At 43.8% G+C, this 15030-nt stretch overlaps 1 protein-coding gene across 4 annotated transcripts in view; it reads left to right on the top strand.

Moving 5' to 3' along the window:
* Positions 1 to 15030, top strand: part of Gpsm2 (G protein signaling modulator 2) — a 41620-nt gene that overhangs the window by 24624 nt on the left and 1966 nt on the right. For all 4 annotated transcript variants that reach the window (XM_031375205.1, XM_031375208.1, XM_031375209.1 and 1 more), the window contains 6 exons: positions 1468 to 1576; positions 1954 to 2083; positions 6622 to 6692; positions 9936 to 10115; positions 13671 to 13824; positions 14615 to 14832. In XM_031375205.1, coding sequence (XP_031231065.1) covers positions 1468 to 1576; positions 1954 to 2083; positions 6622 to 6692; positions 9936 to 10115; positions 13671 to 13824; positions 14615 to 14832 — 862 coding nt within the window. The remainder of the gene's footprint in view (positions 1 to 1467; positions 1577 to 1953; positions 2084 to 6621; positions 6693 to 9935; positions 10116 to 13670; positions 13825 to 14614; positions 14833 to 15030) is intronic.

Below are 15030 nucleotides of genomic sequence, written 5' to 3'. Positions count from 1 at the left end.
GTTTGTCACCTTCCTAAGAAGGAGTATCCTGTTTGATGAGACTCCACTGCGTGTTACTCTTTTTTTTTAATTAATATTTTTATTTTATGTACATTGGTGATTTGACTGCATGTATGTCTGTGTGAGGGTGTTAGATCCACTGGAACGGGAGTTACAGACAGTTGTGAGCTGCCATGTGGGTGCTGGGAATTGAACCTGGGTCTTCTGGAAGAGGACTCTTAACCCCTGAGCTATCTCTCCAGCCCCACATGTTACTGTCCCAAGGGCCAGCCTGTGGCCAAGAATTAGTGGGGATGCATAGGACTTTGAGTATGATGAGTGACAAGGTCACAGTCTCAGCTGCCTTCCCAGAAGTTGTCCTGTGTAGCTCAGTGTGAGCATTGCAGAGAACTCAGATGATGCTGCGGTCCAGGGATACCTGCTGCTCAGCTCCAGCAGTGCGACCTGTGGGGAGCACGGGTTCTCTGCTCAGCTCCAGCAGAGGGCCACCTGTGGGGAGCACGGGTTCTCTGCTCAGCTCCAGCACAATGCCACCTGTGGGGAGCATGGGTTCTCTGCTCAGCTCCAGCAGTGCCACCTGTGGGGAGCACGGGTTCTCTGCTCAGCTCCAGCACAGTGCCACCTGTGGGGAGCACGGGCTCTCTGCTCAGCTCCAGCACAATGCCACCTGTGGGGAGCACGGGTTCTCTGCTCAGCTCCAGCACAATGCCACCTGTGGGGAGCATGGGTTCTCAGTAAAAGTTAGAAATCCCGTGAAGGAGATAGAGCCTGCCTGTTGAGTGTTGGTGACTAATTAGATTGTTTCGGTTTGTATTTATTTATTTTTATGTTTTTCTCTATATGGAAAACAACATCTATGGAATGTTGGTCTGCAGTATTTACTTGAGAAGATAGATTTTTACCTCAGTACGAGAAAGAACTTTTCAGTGTAGTTATTCAAAAAGAAATATACTACATCGTGATGTAGGGAAGGGAGTTTTGCTAAGGGCTCCCACCCCCATTCCTGGGTTCAGACTACACCAAATGCTTACTGATAAAGCTGTAATAGAAAGATAATGTGGTTAGGATACAAGTCCTCTCCCTGAGATTTGTTGTTTCATGATGCAAGGAGTGTGTGTGTGTGTGTGTGTGTGTGTGTATTTTTGTTGTTGTGAGGCAGATCTCACTGTGTATCCCTGGCTGCTCTGGAATTCACTGTATAGACCAGGCTAGCCAGAGATCTGCCAGCCTCTGCCTCCTGAAAGCTGAGATTAAAGGTATTGTGTATTTTTAAAGGATCTTTCCGGGTTTTAATATTTGACTTTGAATTTGGTACTCGGTATTTTCATTTCTCTGTCTCGAATCCTCAGTGCTATAGCTGAAAGGTAAGTGAACCCAAAGCGTGCTTTATACCTTTATTCGTTGCTAGGTTGCTTTATTCTCCATAAGGACCTCTTAACTCTGTGTTAACTCTGAGTTCTGTTTTAGGATTGGTGAAGGAAGAGCGTGTTGGAGTTTAGGAAATGCATACACGGCTCTAGGAAATCATGACCAAGCAATGCATTTTGCTGAAAAGCACTTGGAAATTTCAAGAGAGGTATGAAACAAAAGAAATTGCCAAGTGTCCTGCTAGAATATACAAGTCAGTGACGAGGGAAGGTATGTTCCCAGTGTTTAGAGAGCTGTGTAAACAGACAGCTGACTGTACCGCCTGGATCTAGGGAGACAGTACGGTGAGCTGAGGCACATGATAATAGGATGCTGACAGAGCACTCCATCCTCTTACCCCCGCTTCTGTGTAGAGAAGCATCATAGTCTTTAAAGAAAAGGCCATGCAGTATCATAGTTTTAAAGAGAAAGCGATGCAGAACCAAGGACTGACTGGCTCTCGTCACACTGATGGGTGTTTGAGCTTAGACACATGTGCACAGTGAACTGACATCACTCTGACATAGAAAACGCTTGTGGTTACAGGTTGGGGACAAAAGTGGTGAACTGACTGCGCGGTTGAACCTCTCAGACCTGCAGATGGTTCTTGGCCTGAGCTACAGCACACATGATTCCATGATGTCTGAGAACATTGAAATTGATGGCAGCGTACGTGGTAGGTAGCAGTGTGAAAACCCCACTTCTTTATGCTTAAGGTTTACTTTACATTCAGGGGGGAAAAAGGATCTTTTAAGTTGTTAGGAAGCATGTCGATTGTAGGTAGAGCGACAGAGTGTAACTTCTCCCACCCTTCTTGGTTTTACAGTTCAGTTCACCTGTCAGCATATAGAACATAGCATTATATAGTTCTTACTGGGAGCACAGGAATACTGAAGGTATAATTATTTACTTTGGTTTAAAAAGTATATTCAAATGCTATTAAATTAACTTGTAGGATGATTCAAAAGTGTATAAATATGAAGATGCTAGAACCTTTTGTCTATCCTTTTTTTATTTCAAATAGTTATAATATATTTAGTTTATTGGGTTTTTGTTTGTTTGTTTGTTTTGTTTTTTTTTGTTTTGTTTTGTTTTTGTTTCTCGAGACAGAGTTTCTCTGTGTACCCCTGGCTGTCCTGGAACTCACTCTGTAGACCAGGCTGGCCTCTAACTCAGAAATCCACTTGCCTCTGCCTCCCAAGTGCTGGGATCAAAGGTGTGCGCCACCACCGCCCAGCATATATTTAATTTATTAAATGCCCCCCATTTCACTTCTGGTGAAACAACTTGGGGTTGTTGTCTCTTTTAAAGTCAGAAAATCATCTACCTGTATCTATCACCTGCTCAGACCATGACTCTGAAATACATTTTAAAACTTGGCTCCATAAACCACAGACATGGCTCAGTGGGTAAAGCTGGCAAGCCCTGTGACCAGGCCCAAGCCCAGAACCCACATGGTGGTAGATGGAGAATAGCAGCTCCTAGAACCAGCATACCCCAACAGTACATAAATAAATAGAGCTTTTAAAAATGCCTTGGTTCCTAAGCTTAAATTTACACTTGAGTGCTGACAAGATGGCTCAGGGTTAGGAGCACTGGCTGCTTTTCCAGAGGTTCTGAGTTTAAGTCCCAGCATTGACTTGGCAGCTCAGAACTGTAACTCCAGCTCCTAGGGATCTGATGTCCTCCTCCTTCAGTGCCAGGTACAAATGTGGTACACAGACATGAGCAGGCAAAACACCCATATACAAAATTTTAAAATAGAATGAAATTCTTACAAGAATGTTTCAAACTTGAAAGCCAATGGAAAAATTAGCTTTGTCGTTGGCTATTTCTTCTTTAAACTTGGAGAGGTAGTGATGAGAAGTCCATACTGATAATCCTGAGATAGTCACAGAGCATTCTGTAAAAGATTCTAAAGTGAGGGATGTGAAAGAAATAGCAGTTGTGCTTAGTAATTGGATAAACCGAAGTTTTCTGTGCTTGACTTGCGAATTGGTAGGTTGTAAGAGTTCTCATCTGAAAGCATGTCTCTTCATGAGCCCCTCTGGCTTCAGACCCACGCTAGTGTCTCCTCCTCCTCCTGAGGCCCCATGGTTAGCATAGTTCCCTTGTCTAGGTCCACAGTGCCTCCCATAGCTGACCGCTCCCACCTGCACGGCAGGCTACAGGCTACACACTGCCGGCTCCCCACTCCCAGTTCTTTGCTCTCCTCTTCATGCCCCATCCAGTACATGGGCAGTACCCCAATGCCCTCCCTGTTCCTTTTCCTCCCTTGCTCGCTGTCCACCGTCTCTCACTGGAGTGGATCTTAGGCTTCTCCTCCTGTTCCAGGCTCAAGTTCACGGCTTTCAGGTAGAACATCTTAGAATGGTAGAGAAGTTCTCAGGGCAGTGAGATGCTCAGCGGCTGAAAACACTGGCTGCTTCTCCAGAAGACCCAGGTTCCATTCCAGGACCGACACGACATCCAACACAGTCTTACCTGCGCTCACAGTTAAAATTTGGTTCTTTAAAAAAGTGAACAAATCTACAACAGGATTCTTTTTATGAAAAGAATGGAAGAAGAGAGAAAGCGAATAGCAGTAGATGTGCAGACTGAACAGGTGAGAGCTCAGAATGATTTTAGGACAATCTATCTCAAAACCTGGGGGAAATACCAATTTCTAGAGTCATAACAAACCATAAAGAAATTAGGTCAGGATGGGCGGTGGTGGCGCACGCCTTTAATCCCAGCACTTGGGAGGCAGAGGCAGGTGGATTTCTGAGTTCGAGGCCAGCCTGGTCTACAGAGTGAGTTCCAGGACAGCCAGAGCTATACAGAGAAACCCTGTCTCAAAAATACCAAAAAAAAAAAAAAGAAATTAGGTTAGTAGTTAAAAGTCTTCCTTTGCTGGGTGGTGGTAGCACATGCCTTTAATCCCAGCACTCTGGAGGCAGAGCCAGGCATATCTCTAAATTCAAGGCTAGCCTGATCTATAATTCCAGGACAGCCATGGCTACACAGAGAAACCCTGTCTTAAATACCTACCCATTTACAACCTCCTCAAAGTCTTCCCCCTAGAAACATGGATGCTTGCAGCTGTCCTTATCATTTGAGGAGGTTATGCATGAGCCTATTCTAAGTTGGTCAAAATGCATTTAACATACCTAGCATACCAAACATCAAAGCTAAACAGTACACTGACTGTGGAGTGTAGGTGGGTTTCTCTGGTGATCTGGAAGTTCTGGAAGTTGCCTCCCACTCACAGCTGCCCAGACCATGAGAATATCCTGCTGCATTTACCTGTGGTAAGATCCAAATTCAGTAAGTAGTCCCTGCTGAGTGAATCATTTTATATCATTTAAAGTGAGAAAGTTCAAAGTGTATCGTAAGCCAGGGACCATCTCTATAACTGTCTACAACATCTTAACGGATCACTGAGAAACTTCAGCAGCCTTAGAAACACACTTTTTGAAATCTAAATTAGAAATAAACAGTATAAGACAGATGACCCAGAGACCAGCTTCACTCGTGAATGTAGTTTCAAAACTCCTAAAAACAAACAGCAAATGCAGGAAAGTTACTTTGATGCAGACAGGTTTTAATGGAGTGTGCTTGCATGCCTCTGTAGTTTTGTTTGAGTAACTGCAGACCCTGGAGCCATCGCTCCTGGTGATGCACAGTGAGCTCTGTTATTGCACTTTCCCACTGGAAATATGGAAGGTTTCATCTAATTGTAAGACAGAAAGTGAAAGGATGAGAAAGACTTATCATACCAGAACCAACCAAAAGGCGATAGCTGGGTTATACTGGATCCGATGTGCTTAAGATACAAGGCCTGTGCTGTGCTATGCTGTGCTGTGCTGCGCTGCGCTGCGCTGTGCTGTGCTGTGCTGTGCTGTGCAGTGCTGTGCTGCGCTGTGCTATGCTGTGCAATGCAGTGCTGCGCTGTGCAGTGCTGCGCTGTGCAGTGCTGCGCTGTGCTGCGCTGTGCTGTGCTGTGCTGTGCAATGCAGTGCTGCACTGTGCTGTGCTGTACTGTGCTGTGCTGCACTGTGCAGTGCTGCGCTGTGCTGTGACTCTGTGGTAAGGATGCTTACCACCTAGTGTGTGCCAGGTCTAGGATCTCGCACTGGAGAAGAAATGATGACAAAGATGGGATTTATATATAGTGGGACTTGCACAAGGAGATTTATATACTGGACATATTTTAAAGCTGGTTGGTGGGTATCAGGTATCCTTTATATTATGTCCTTTTGTTGTTGTTGATGGTTTGTTATTTGTTTTGAACAAGGTCTTGCTGTGTAGCCCGGGCTGCCTTGAATGCACTATACACTCAGACTGGCTTTGAGTTTTGATCCTCCCGCCATCTGCGTGGTTGTCTCTCAGTCATGCACCACCCTGTCCAGCAATACTACTCCTTTTTAACAATATTGCTTAGGGCTGGAGAAATTGCTCAGTGATTAAGAACACTGACTGCTCTACCAGAGGACCTGGGGTCAGTTTCCAGTACCCAAAAGGTAGTTCACAGCCATCTGTAGATCTAGTTCCAGGGGAACCAGACCCCCTTTTCTGGCCTCCTTGGGCACCAGACATGCATGTGGTACAGGCACTCATACAAACGAGACACCCATACATGTAAATCTTTAGAAAAAATACTGCTTGGTTTTTAAAGGATTGCAGTCATAGAAACTCTGTAATTAATATTTAACAATCTAACTGAAAAGCCATTTCTGAGAAACTTTGCTTCTATTCGACTTGTGTCGCGACTCACTATACACTAGAGCCTGTCAGCAAATGGGAAACTTAGGAAAAACTGTGTAGAACTAGGGAGTTATTTTCAGTTCCCTCAAAATTGAAGGCCTGCAGCTTTTCCCATGAGTTTCCTCACTTTGACCACAGTATGTTTGGGTTTCTTTGAGGCTATATGGATAATATAAAGCAGTGATTATAAAATGCCTTTTCTAAATCAAGGGGAAATACGAGTAACCAGTGGTCACTTTGCAACCAAAAGGCATCTTCTGACATCAGAGCATTTTAGAGGGGCTGGTTTCCTGAGCTGTGGGAAATAAGTACTCTTCAGAAAGGGAGTGCTCCTCCCGTGCAGCTTTGTGGATCATGTGTTAGCAGAGCCATGGAGTGATGCCCACTGTGTGTTCTGAAGGGCTCCCTGCTTTATTTGAATTAACTTGTGTGTTTTGTTTGTTTTGTTTTGTTTTGTTTTTAACAAAGGTGCAGGCGCCAAACTGGGACGAAGACACAGTATGGAAAACATGGAACTTATGAAGTTAACACCAGAAAAGGTCTGCAGTCTCAGCTTTCACATTCCAGGAACTGTTCAGTAAAAGTATTTAAGCCTTGTCCTCTGTGGATATCACTTAAAAGTTTGCTTTTAAAAACAGCCAGAAAAAGTCCAGTGCCAAGGGAATGAGAATAGCATGTTTAATAAAGATAAATGCATATATACTTTGTAGATTCATGTAGCATCTCTGGAAAAGTACGTAAGAAAAGTTAGTTACTGCTTCTGCAGAGTGTTTGGGATAGGCTAGAAATATTTTATGGACTATTTTGAATTGTCTGTACATTTTCCTTTGTTAAAAAACAGGTTTTAATTGAATATATAGTAGGTAGCAAAAAAGCAAGAGCAGTACTTCTTGTCATTCAGCTACATAGCAACATCAGTGCAGAGCTGTGTGTGCGAGCATGTGTGTGTGTGTGAGCATGTGTGTGTGTGTGCGAGCAAGCATCCCCAGGCCACACCTGTGGAGGTCAGAGAGCAACTTCAAGGAGTCAAGTTTATTCTTCCAGCTTTAATAAAGAAAGCATTTCTGCTGGGCAGTGGTGGTGCACGCCTTTAATCCCAGCACTTGGGAGGCAGAGGCAGGTGGATTTCTGAGTTCGAGGCCAGCCTGGTCTGCAGAGTGAGTTCCGGGACAGCCAGGGCTACACAGAGAAACTCTGTCTCGAAAAAAAAAGAAAAAAGAGAAAAGAAAAAAAAAGAAAGCATTTCTGTGTGCCAGGAGGTACAAAAGCAGAAACTGGAGGGTGCCTTGTGGGACTTGGCTCTCTCTCCATCCTGTGGGTTCCAGGGTCATGAGCCTTGGCAGCAAACAGCTTTACCCACTGAGCCATAACTCAGCCCCCACCTTGTTTTTAGTATCTCTTCCCTGCCTCCCTCACCCCCTTCCTCCCTCCTTCCCTCCCTCTTCTGCACAGAATATCCCAAGCTAGCTGGCTCACAAGCTTCCCATTGATTTTCATGTGTCCACCCTACCCCATACCCCCATCCCAATCTGGGATTACAGATATGTACTACTACTGGTTTGTGTGTGTGTGTGTGTGTGTGTGGTTCTGAGACTCAAAGCAGCAAGCTTTGGTGGGTGTTGGAGGACAGCGTTTAGGAGTCGGTTCTCTCCTAATGCTGGATTAAACTCAGGACTCAGGTCTTCAGGCCTGCACAGCAAGCAAGTGCACTTAGCTGCTGAACCATCTTGCTGGATCTGGAAGAATTAGTCCTGCAGTTTTTTTTTTTCTTCATAATAAAGTTAACAGTTAACTGTTTTACTATTCTTAAGGTATAAATAAGGAACCAGAAGGCTAGGGTAAGGTGCTTCCTGGGGAAACAGGTGCCAGAGAAGAGAGGCTCTTACGTCTCAATTTAGAATGTGAAGATGCCTTTTCCTGCTCTCTCATAATTGACTGATCAGATTTTGCTATTAGATTCTTAGTTTAAGTGTATAGGTAGAGCATGCTTGAGACCCTGGGTGTACACACACACACACACACACACACACACACACACACACACACACACGCACGCATGCACCCCAACACCAACAAAAACACCGAACAACAAAAATAAGTTTTATCCTTTGATAATTCCATGCATGCGTGTCATGCATTTGGGTCATTTTCACCTCCATTATCTTCCCTTTCTCCTCCCACTCCTACTGAGTCCTTTCTTCCCAAGTCTTCTCCTTTTATCTCTTTAAAGAAAGAATTCTTGGTTAGAAATAACTTGCCCTCATAATTTTTAAGGTACGTTCCACTTGAGCTTTTTATATTTTATTAAAATGGATTTTGAGGTATAGTTTTATGTTCTTAAATCCAGGCCAGTTTTTTCCACTTATAAGACCATGAAGCTACCCAGAGAGACCCTGTCTCAAACAAACAAACAAACAAAAGACCACAAAGTCCCTTTTAGCAAGTAATTTCCCCTTATGACTGTGCCTGATTTGCTGGCTATGTGCCTCGCTCCTGTCAGCCTTGAAGCAGGGACTAGCCTGCTGGTTTGTACCTCACAGGGGACTCTCCTAGGTTGGTGGAGCTGCTCTGTGTCTTGATTAGAATGAGTTACATGGTTCCCAGTGGTATACATAATACTTGCCATGAACCTTCTGGGATGAGTTCAAACTCAAGTGCATACATTTCACAGACTTCCCTTCACTCAGTCAGGCTTCTAACGTTGCTAAGGCTGTATGGCTGGCTGTATAGCCTAGGCTGATGTTGAATGTCCAATTCTCCTGCCTCAAATCCTGAGTAGCAGTCATTGCACCTGACTTAAACTTATCTGCCCAATTTGTCTACAGAGAATCTACAAGTTTCTAGCTGCAACAGATTTTTATGTGATTCACATCCAGAATAATACTTTAATCTTCTCTGACCATTCAAAAAATAATTTTAACGGATTTGGGTAAACTTTGGTTTTTTTGTTTTTAACTCATAAAAACATTCACAATGTGCATTGTTACACAATGTTAAATATGTTGAATGGATTCATTAAGATTGTAAGGCTAAGGGGCTGGAGAGATGGCTTGGTGGTTAAGAACACTGACTCTTCTTCCAGAGGTCCTGAGTTCAAATCCCAGCAACCACATGGGAGTTCAAATCTCACAACCACCTACAATGTGACCTGATGCCCTCTTCTGGTGTGTCTGAAGACAGCTATAGTGTACTTATATATAATAAATAGCCAGGCAGTGGTGGCACACGCCTTTAATCTCAGGACTTGGGAGGCAGAGGCAGGTGGATTTCCGAGTTCAAGGCCAGCCTGGTCTATAGAGTGGGTTCCAGGACAGCCAGAGCTATACAGAGAAACCCTGTCTCGAAAAACCAAAAAAAAAAAAAAAATTTAAAAATTTATATATATGTATATATAATAAATATTTAAAACATATATTAAAAAGAAAAGATTGTGAGGCTAGCCGGGCATGGTGGCATGTCTTTAATCCTGGCAATAGGAAAGTAGAGGCAGGCAGATCTCTGTGAGTTCGAGGCTAGCTTGGTCTACAAATTGAGCTCCAGGACAGCCAGAGCAGTTATACAGAGAAACCTGTCTTGAAAAAACAACAAAAAAAAGGGAGCTGATGCTGAAGGGTCACAGGGCAGGATGAGTCCAGTCAGGCTGCCTGATGAGACCCTCTGTCTAAACACAAAACACACAGGAACAGCAACCACAGCCCCTCAAGGGCCTGTGACTGTCCCATCCTAATAGTGAGTGCTGTGCAGGCTTGCTTTCATGGCTTGCTTCCACATTCAATCTACAGGTACCGAACTGGAACAGTGAGATTCTCGCTAAACAGAAACCTCTTAGTGCCAAGCCGTCTGCAAAGCTCCTGTTCGTCAGCAGGCTAAAGGGGAAGAAGTACAAAAGCGGCAGCGCCTCCACCAAAGTTCTCCAGGACGCCAGCAACTCCATTGACCACCGCGCTCCACATTCTCAGAAGGTAGCTTCGGTCTGGCTGCAAGGTCCAGATGGAGTCCTTTAGCTTCCTTGTATCCATTCAGTTGTTGGTAAACAAATAACATGTGCTAGTGAAAGAATGTGTCTCTCTCAGGCTTTCCTGAGCTGAGGGCCTATTTTGTTAGTAGAGAAGTTGTTCTCAGTAATTATTACTGTTTTAAGTCACTGCAAAAGTACTATTTATTTTACTGTTGTTCTTTAGTAAGACTAACTCATGTTTGAAGCCAGAATAAAATGACTTCAGATTCAGGGATTTTATCTTAAGGGAATCAGGCCATGTTACAGCACTGTTCACCTAGTGGAAACAGAAGCCAGGGGATTTCTTTATCTTCATGGATTTTTTTTTTAAAAGATTTATTTTATTTATATGAGTACACTGTAGCTGTCCTCAGATACACCAGAAGAGGGCATCAGATCCCCTTACGGATGGTTGTGAGCTGCCATGTGGTTGCTGGGAGTTGAACTCAGGAGCTTCGGAAGAGCAGTCAGTGCTCTTAACTGCTGAACCGTCTCTACAGCCCCATCTTCGTGGATTTTTAAGCAGACACTATCTTAGAGAAAAAAAATATTTGGTAGCATCAGCGGATTTTTTTTTTTAATTACCTTTATTTTTTTACAGTCTAGTCGTTACCCCCCTCCTGGCCCACCCTCCTACAGTTCCTCATCCCATTCCTCCTCCCTACTGACTCTAAGAGGATGTCCCCTCCACACCACCAGGCTTCCCCACTCCCTGGGCTTCCAGTCTCTTGGGGTTTAAGTGCATCTTCTCTCACTGGGGCCAGACCTGGCAGTCCTCTGCTGTATGTGTCAGGGACCTCGGACCAGCTTGGGTATGCTGCCTGGTTGGTGGCTCAGTGCCAGAGAAATCTCAGGGGTCCAGGTTGGTTGAGACTGCTGGTCTTCCTATGGGGTTGCCCTCCTCCTCAGCTTCTTCCAGTCTTTTCCTAATTCAACCACAGGGGTCCCTGACTTCAGTTCAATGGTTGGGTGTATGTATCTGCATCTGACTCTTCCAGCTGCTTGTTGGGCCTCTCAGAGGACAACCATGGTGGCATCGGCGTTTATTTCATCTTATTATTTAAACCTTCACACACAAACCTCATTCCAACTCCCCAAGTCAGGTTTCTTTGTGTAGCCTTGACTGTCCTGGAACTTACTCTAGACCAGGCTGGCCTCAGACTCAAAGCTTCACCTGCCTTTGCCTCCCAAGTGCTGGGATTAAAGGGTACACACTACTGCCTGGCCATAGCCACTTTTATATTAAGAAATGTATCTTAGGTTTTCTCTTGCTGTGAATAGGTGACATGACCCTGGCAACTCTTATGATTTTTTTTTTTTTTTTTTTGGTTTTTCAAGACAGGATTTCTCTGGATAGCCCTGGCTGTCCTGGAACTCACTCTGTAGACCAGGCAGGCCTTGAACTCAGAAATCCGCCTGTCTCTGCCTCCCAAGTGCCGGGTGGTATACCACCACTGCCCGGTCAAACCTGGCAACTCTTAAAAAAGGAAAACATTTAATTGAGGCTGGCTTACAGGTTCATTATCATCACGGTGGGAAGCATGGCAGCATGCAGGCAGATGAGTGCTGGAGAGGGAGCTGAGAGTTCTACATCTGGATGGGCTATCAGCAGAGAGAGAGACAGACTGGGCCTTGCTTGAGCATCTGAGACCTCCAAACCCAGCCCCAGTGAAAGACTCTCCAGCAAGGCCACACCTCCTAATAGTGCTGCTCTCTGTGGGCCTGCGGGGGCTACTTTTATTCAGGTTATGACAAATTAAATTCAAATTAAATTGAATTTAACTTACTTAGAAATGAAGACACCATTGGCTTATTATCATTATTGAAGAACTCTTTAAGCTTACCTAGGTATTCTCTGCTCTGACAAACAGGATCCACATAAGTCAAAAGGAACACTCTTCCCCAAGTCCATTTTCAGTCACGCAGGGTCTTTCAAAAAGCAAAGATCTTTTGTTTTGTTTTGTCTTCATCAAAATTTCAGTAGTGACTATATCCCCCTTGAAGTGTCTTTTCATTGCTTTTTGGCTAGTAAACGGAAGAATTACAGGGTGGGAATAAATGGTCCAGGGATGCAGAGGTGAGGCTCAAGACTGTCTTCAGCAGGCACCTGAACGGAGCGGAAATCTCTGTACTCTTGAAACCTACTGTGGTTTTTTCATTTGGGGACTGTTTTGAGACAAGGTCTTACTGTAGTTAGTATTACAGGCATGGTCCCCATGCCCAGCAGCGTGCTGTTTTTGATGTTCAGAATTGTACATTACAGGCTTTTTGTACCTAGAGCAACGTATTTGGTGATAACTTATTTGGCTATAGCTTAAGCACTTCGTTTCTAAACATCAGATTCAGCTTAAATCTGGAGTTAATCCCAGCACTTGGGAGGCAGAGACAGGTGGATTTCTGAGTTCGAGGCCAGCCTGGTCTACAGAGTGAATTCCAGGACAGCCAAGGCTACACAGAGAAACCCTGTTTCAAAAAACAAAACAAAACAAAAAATCTGGAGTCAACTACTCTTCCCCTGTCTCGTTTGTAGGATGCCCCTGCCCTGTCTCCACCTAGAAAGCTAGGTGTTATTAGATTGTCTTCCCTGTATTAACCACACTTGATTGTTTTGTTCTTTAGATTTGAATTTCTCACTTCTAAAACATTCTCTCTACCAAGTCTTCATCTAATACTTAACCCCTTATCTAGACTTGTGGATTGGACACTTGGATTGGCCTCCCGTTCTTGTTTCTGCTGTTCAGGTCCACTTGAAGGGCCAGCTTCTGTTCAGAAGTGTTTAGAACCGGCTGTGCTGCCACCAAAGTTCAGAAAGCTCATCAGTATTTTGCCTACAAAGACTGATGATGCTTTCTTGTTTTTGTCTTTTTTTGTTGTTTTTATTTTTGGTTTTGTTGGGTTCTCTGTGTAGCCTTGGCTCTTCCGAAACTCTCTCTGTTGACCAGGTTGGCCTCAAACTCAGAGATATACCTGGCTCCACACCTCCCAAGTGCTGGGATTTAGATGTGCACCACCACTGCTAGGCTTTTAAGATTTATTGATTTATTTGTATGTTTTGCCTGCATGTATATTTGCACACCAGAAGAGGTCATCGGATCCCATGAGCTACAGTTATAGAAGATTATGAGCCACCACGTGGGTACTGGGAATTGAACTCAGGACCTCTGGAAAACAGAGATCTAAACCACTGCTCTGAATCATCTCTCCAAACCCTAGGATTCTTCATTTTTGATTCTAGAAGCTGAAGTTATAGTTACTAGTATCCAAGCCAAGCTTCAGATATATTTCTTTGGCCTAAGAAATACAGGAATTAAAAGTTAAATAAATAAATAATGTTTTTTATGGTGTTGATATGGGAACATTTTATTACCAGTATTGCCACTTAAATTCTTTTTTAAAATAAAAGGCCAATTTTAAAAATTTGTATCTTTGCCTTTTATATTTAACTACATCATGGTGTTGTTCTTTGATAACCTAAGGATAAATGGGGACAGTTAAGCATACTAGATTTTCTTTGTTTTAGAAAATCAGTTCAGACACGATTGGAGATGAAGGATTCTTTGACTTGCTAAGGCGATTTCAAAGCAACAGGATGGATGACCAGAGGTGCCACTTACAAGGGAACTGTCGCACAGCATCTGCAGCAACGTCTTCTACTACCCCCAAATTGATGAAAGGTAGCCATCTTTGCTCTCCTTCAATTTTGGTTCATCTTATTTATGTGAGGCATATCCCAGGCTAGCTCATTAAGTAGCCAAAGCTGACTTAGAACTCCTGATCCTCTTGCTTCCCTCCCAAGTGCAGAGATTACAGGCACTACCTTGATGCTTTTCCACAATTTTAACATTATCTTTAGTACTGTAATTTCTTATAGTTCCCATTATAGGAAATATAGGAAAAGACCCCATAATCCTAGCCTGTGGCACTGAGACAGGAATATTAAAGTGAATTCAAGACCAGCCTGGCCTATTAGTGAAGAAAAGGCTACTGCCAAGTGGTAGAGCATTTGCCTAACAAGCAGTAGGCCCCTCATCTGCAGGACCACACACATACAAAAAGTATTTGTCTATATGGTATATTCAAATCATAAGACATTCCATATCTGAAAATTAAAAATCTAAAATAATATTACTTATATTGTTACATTTTTCTACTTATATTGTTATAATTTCTACCATCGATTAGATTGGCCAGTCTTTTTACTTCACTAAATGATTTCCATCCAGAACATGGAAGGAAACAAATGAAATTATATAAGGAAAAACCAACTATTTACTCACCTTCTGAAATCCAGCAGAGAGCTGTAAATAAACCCGAAGCCCCTGGGTCCGTCCTTCCCACTCTACTGAGGAAGGCCACAAAGCAACAGTGCCTGGAGGCAGAGGAAAGCAAGGTGCATAGAGTGCTGTGTAAATAGGGGCCTCGGCATTTTTGTAACATGTAGGTGTTATTCTTTCCTGTCCGTAGCACCATCTGTTTCTGTGGTATCCCCCAACACAGACGAGTTTTTAGATCTTCTTGCTAGCTCACAGAGCCGCCGTCTGGATGACCAGAGGGCCAGTTTTAGTAATTTGCCGGGGCTCCGTCTGACAAAAGGCAACAGTCCATCTGTACTTGAGCGCCTGATGACAAATGACAAGAAAGAGCCTGATGAAGACTTCTTCGACATCCTTGTAAAGTGTCAAGTAAGTGCACAGTCATTCTATTCTATAGCCCTGCGCTGCTTTGGGTGCTGGGTTTTATTTAGGGAAGTGCTGAGACACCACTAACGGGGTGGGAAAACACAGCCTAAGATGTGGGAGGCCGAAGCTTGGGGTTTTCTGACTTCTAAGTATCCAGCCAGTGCTGGAAACCTGCAGAGAAGCCAGGAACAAAGTGCAGAA

This window comes from Mastomys coucha, unplaced genomic scaffold (genome assembly GCF_008632895.1).
Source record: "Mastomys coucha isolate ucsf_1 unplaced genomic scaffold, UCSF_Mcou_1 pScaffold16, whole genome shotgun sequence".
NCBI classification, from domain to species: Eukaryota; Metazoa; Chordata; class Mammalia; order Rodentia; family Muridae; genus Mastomys; species Mastomys coucha.
The sequence above is the reverse complement of the archived record's forward strand: the minus strand, read 5'-3'. Positions and strand labels throughout refer to the sequence as shown.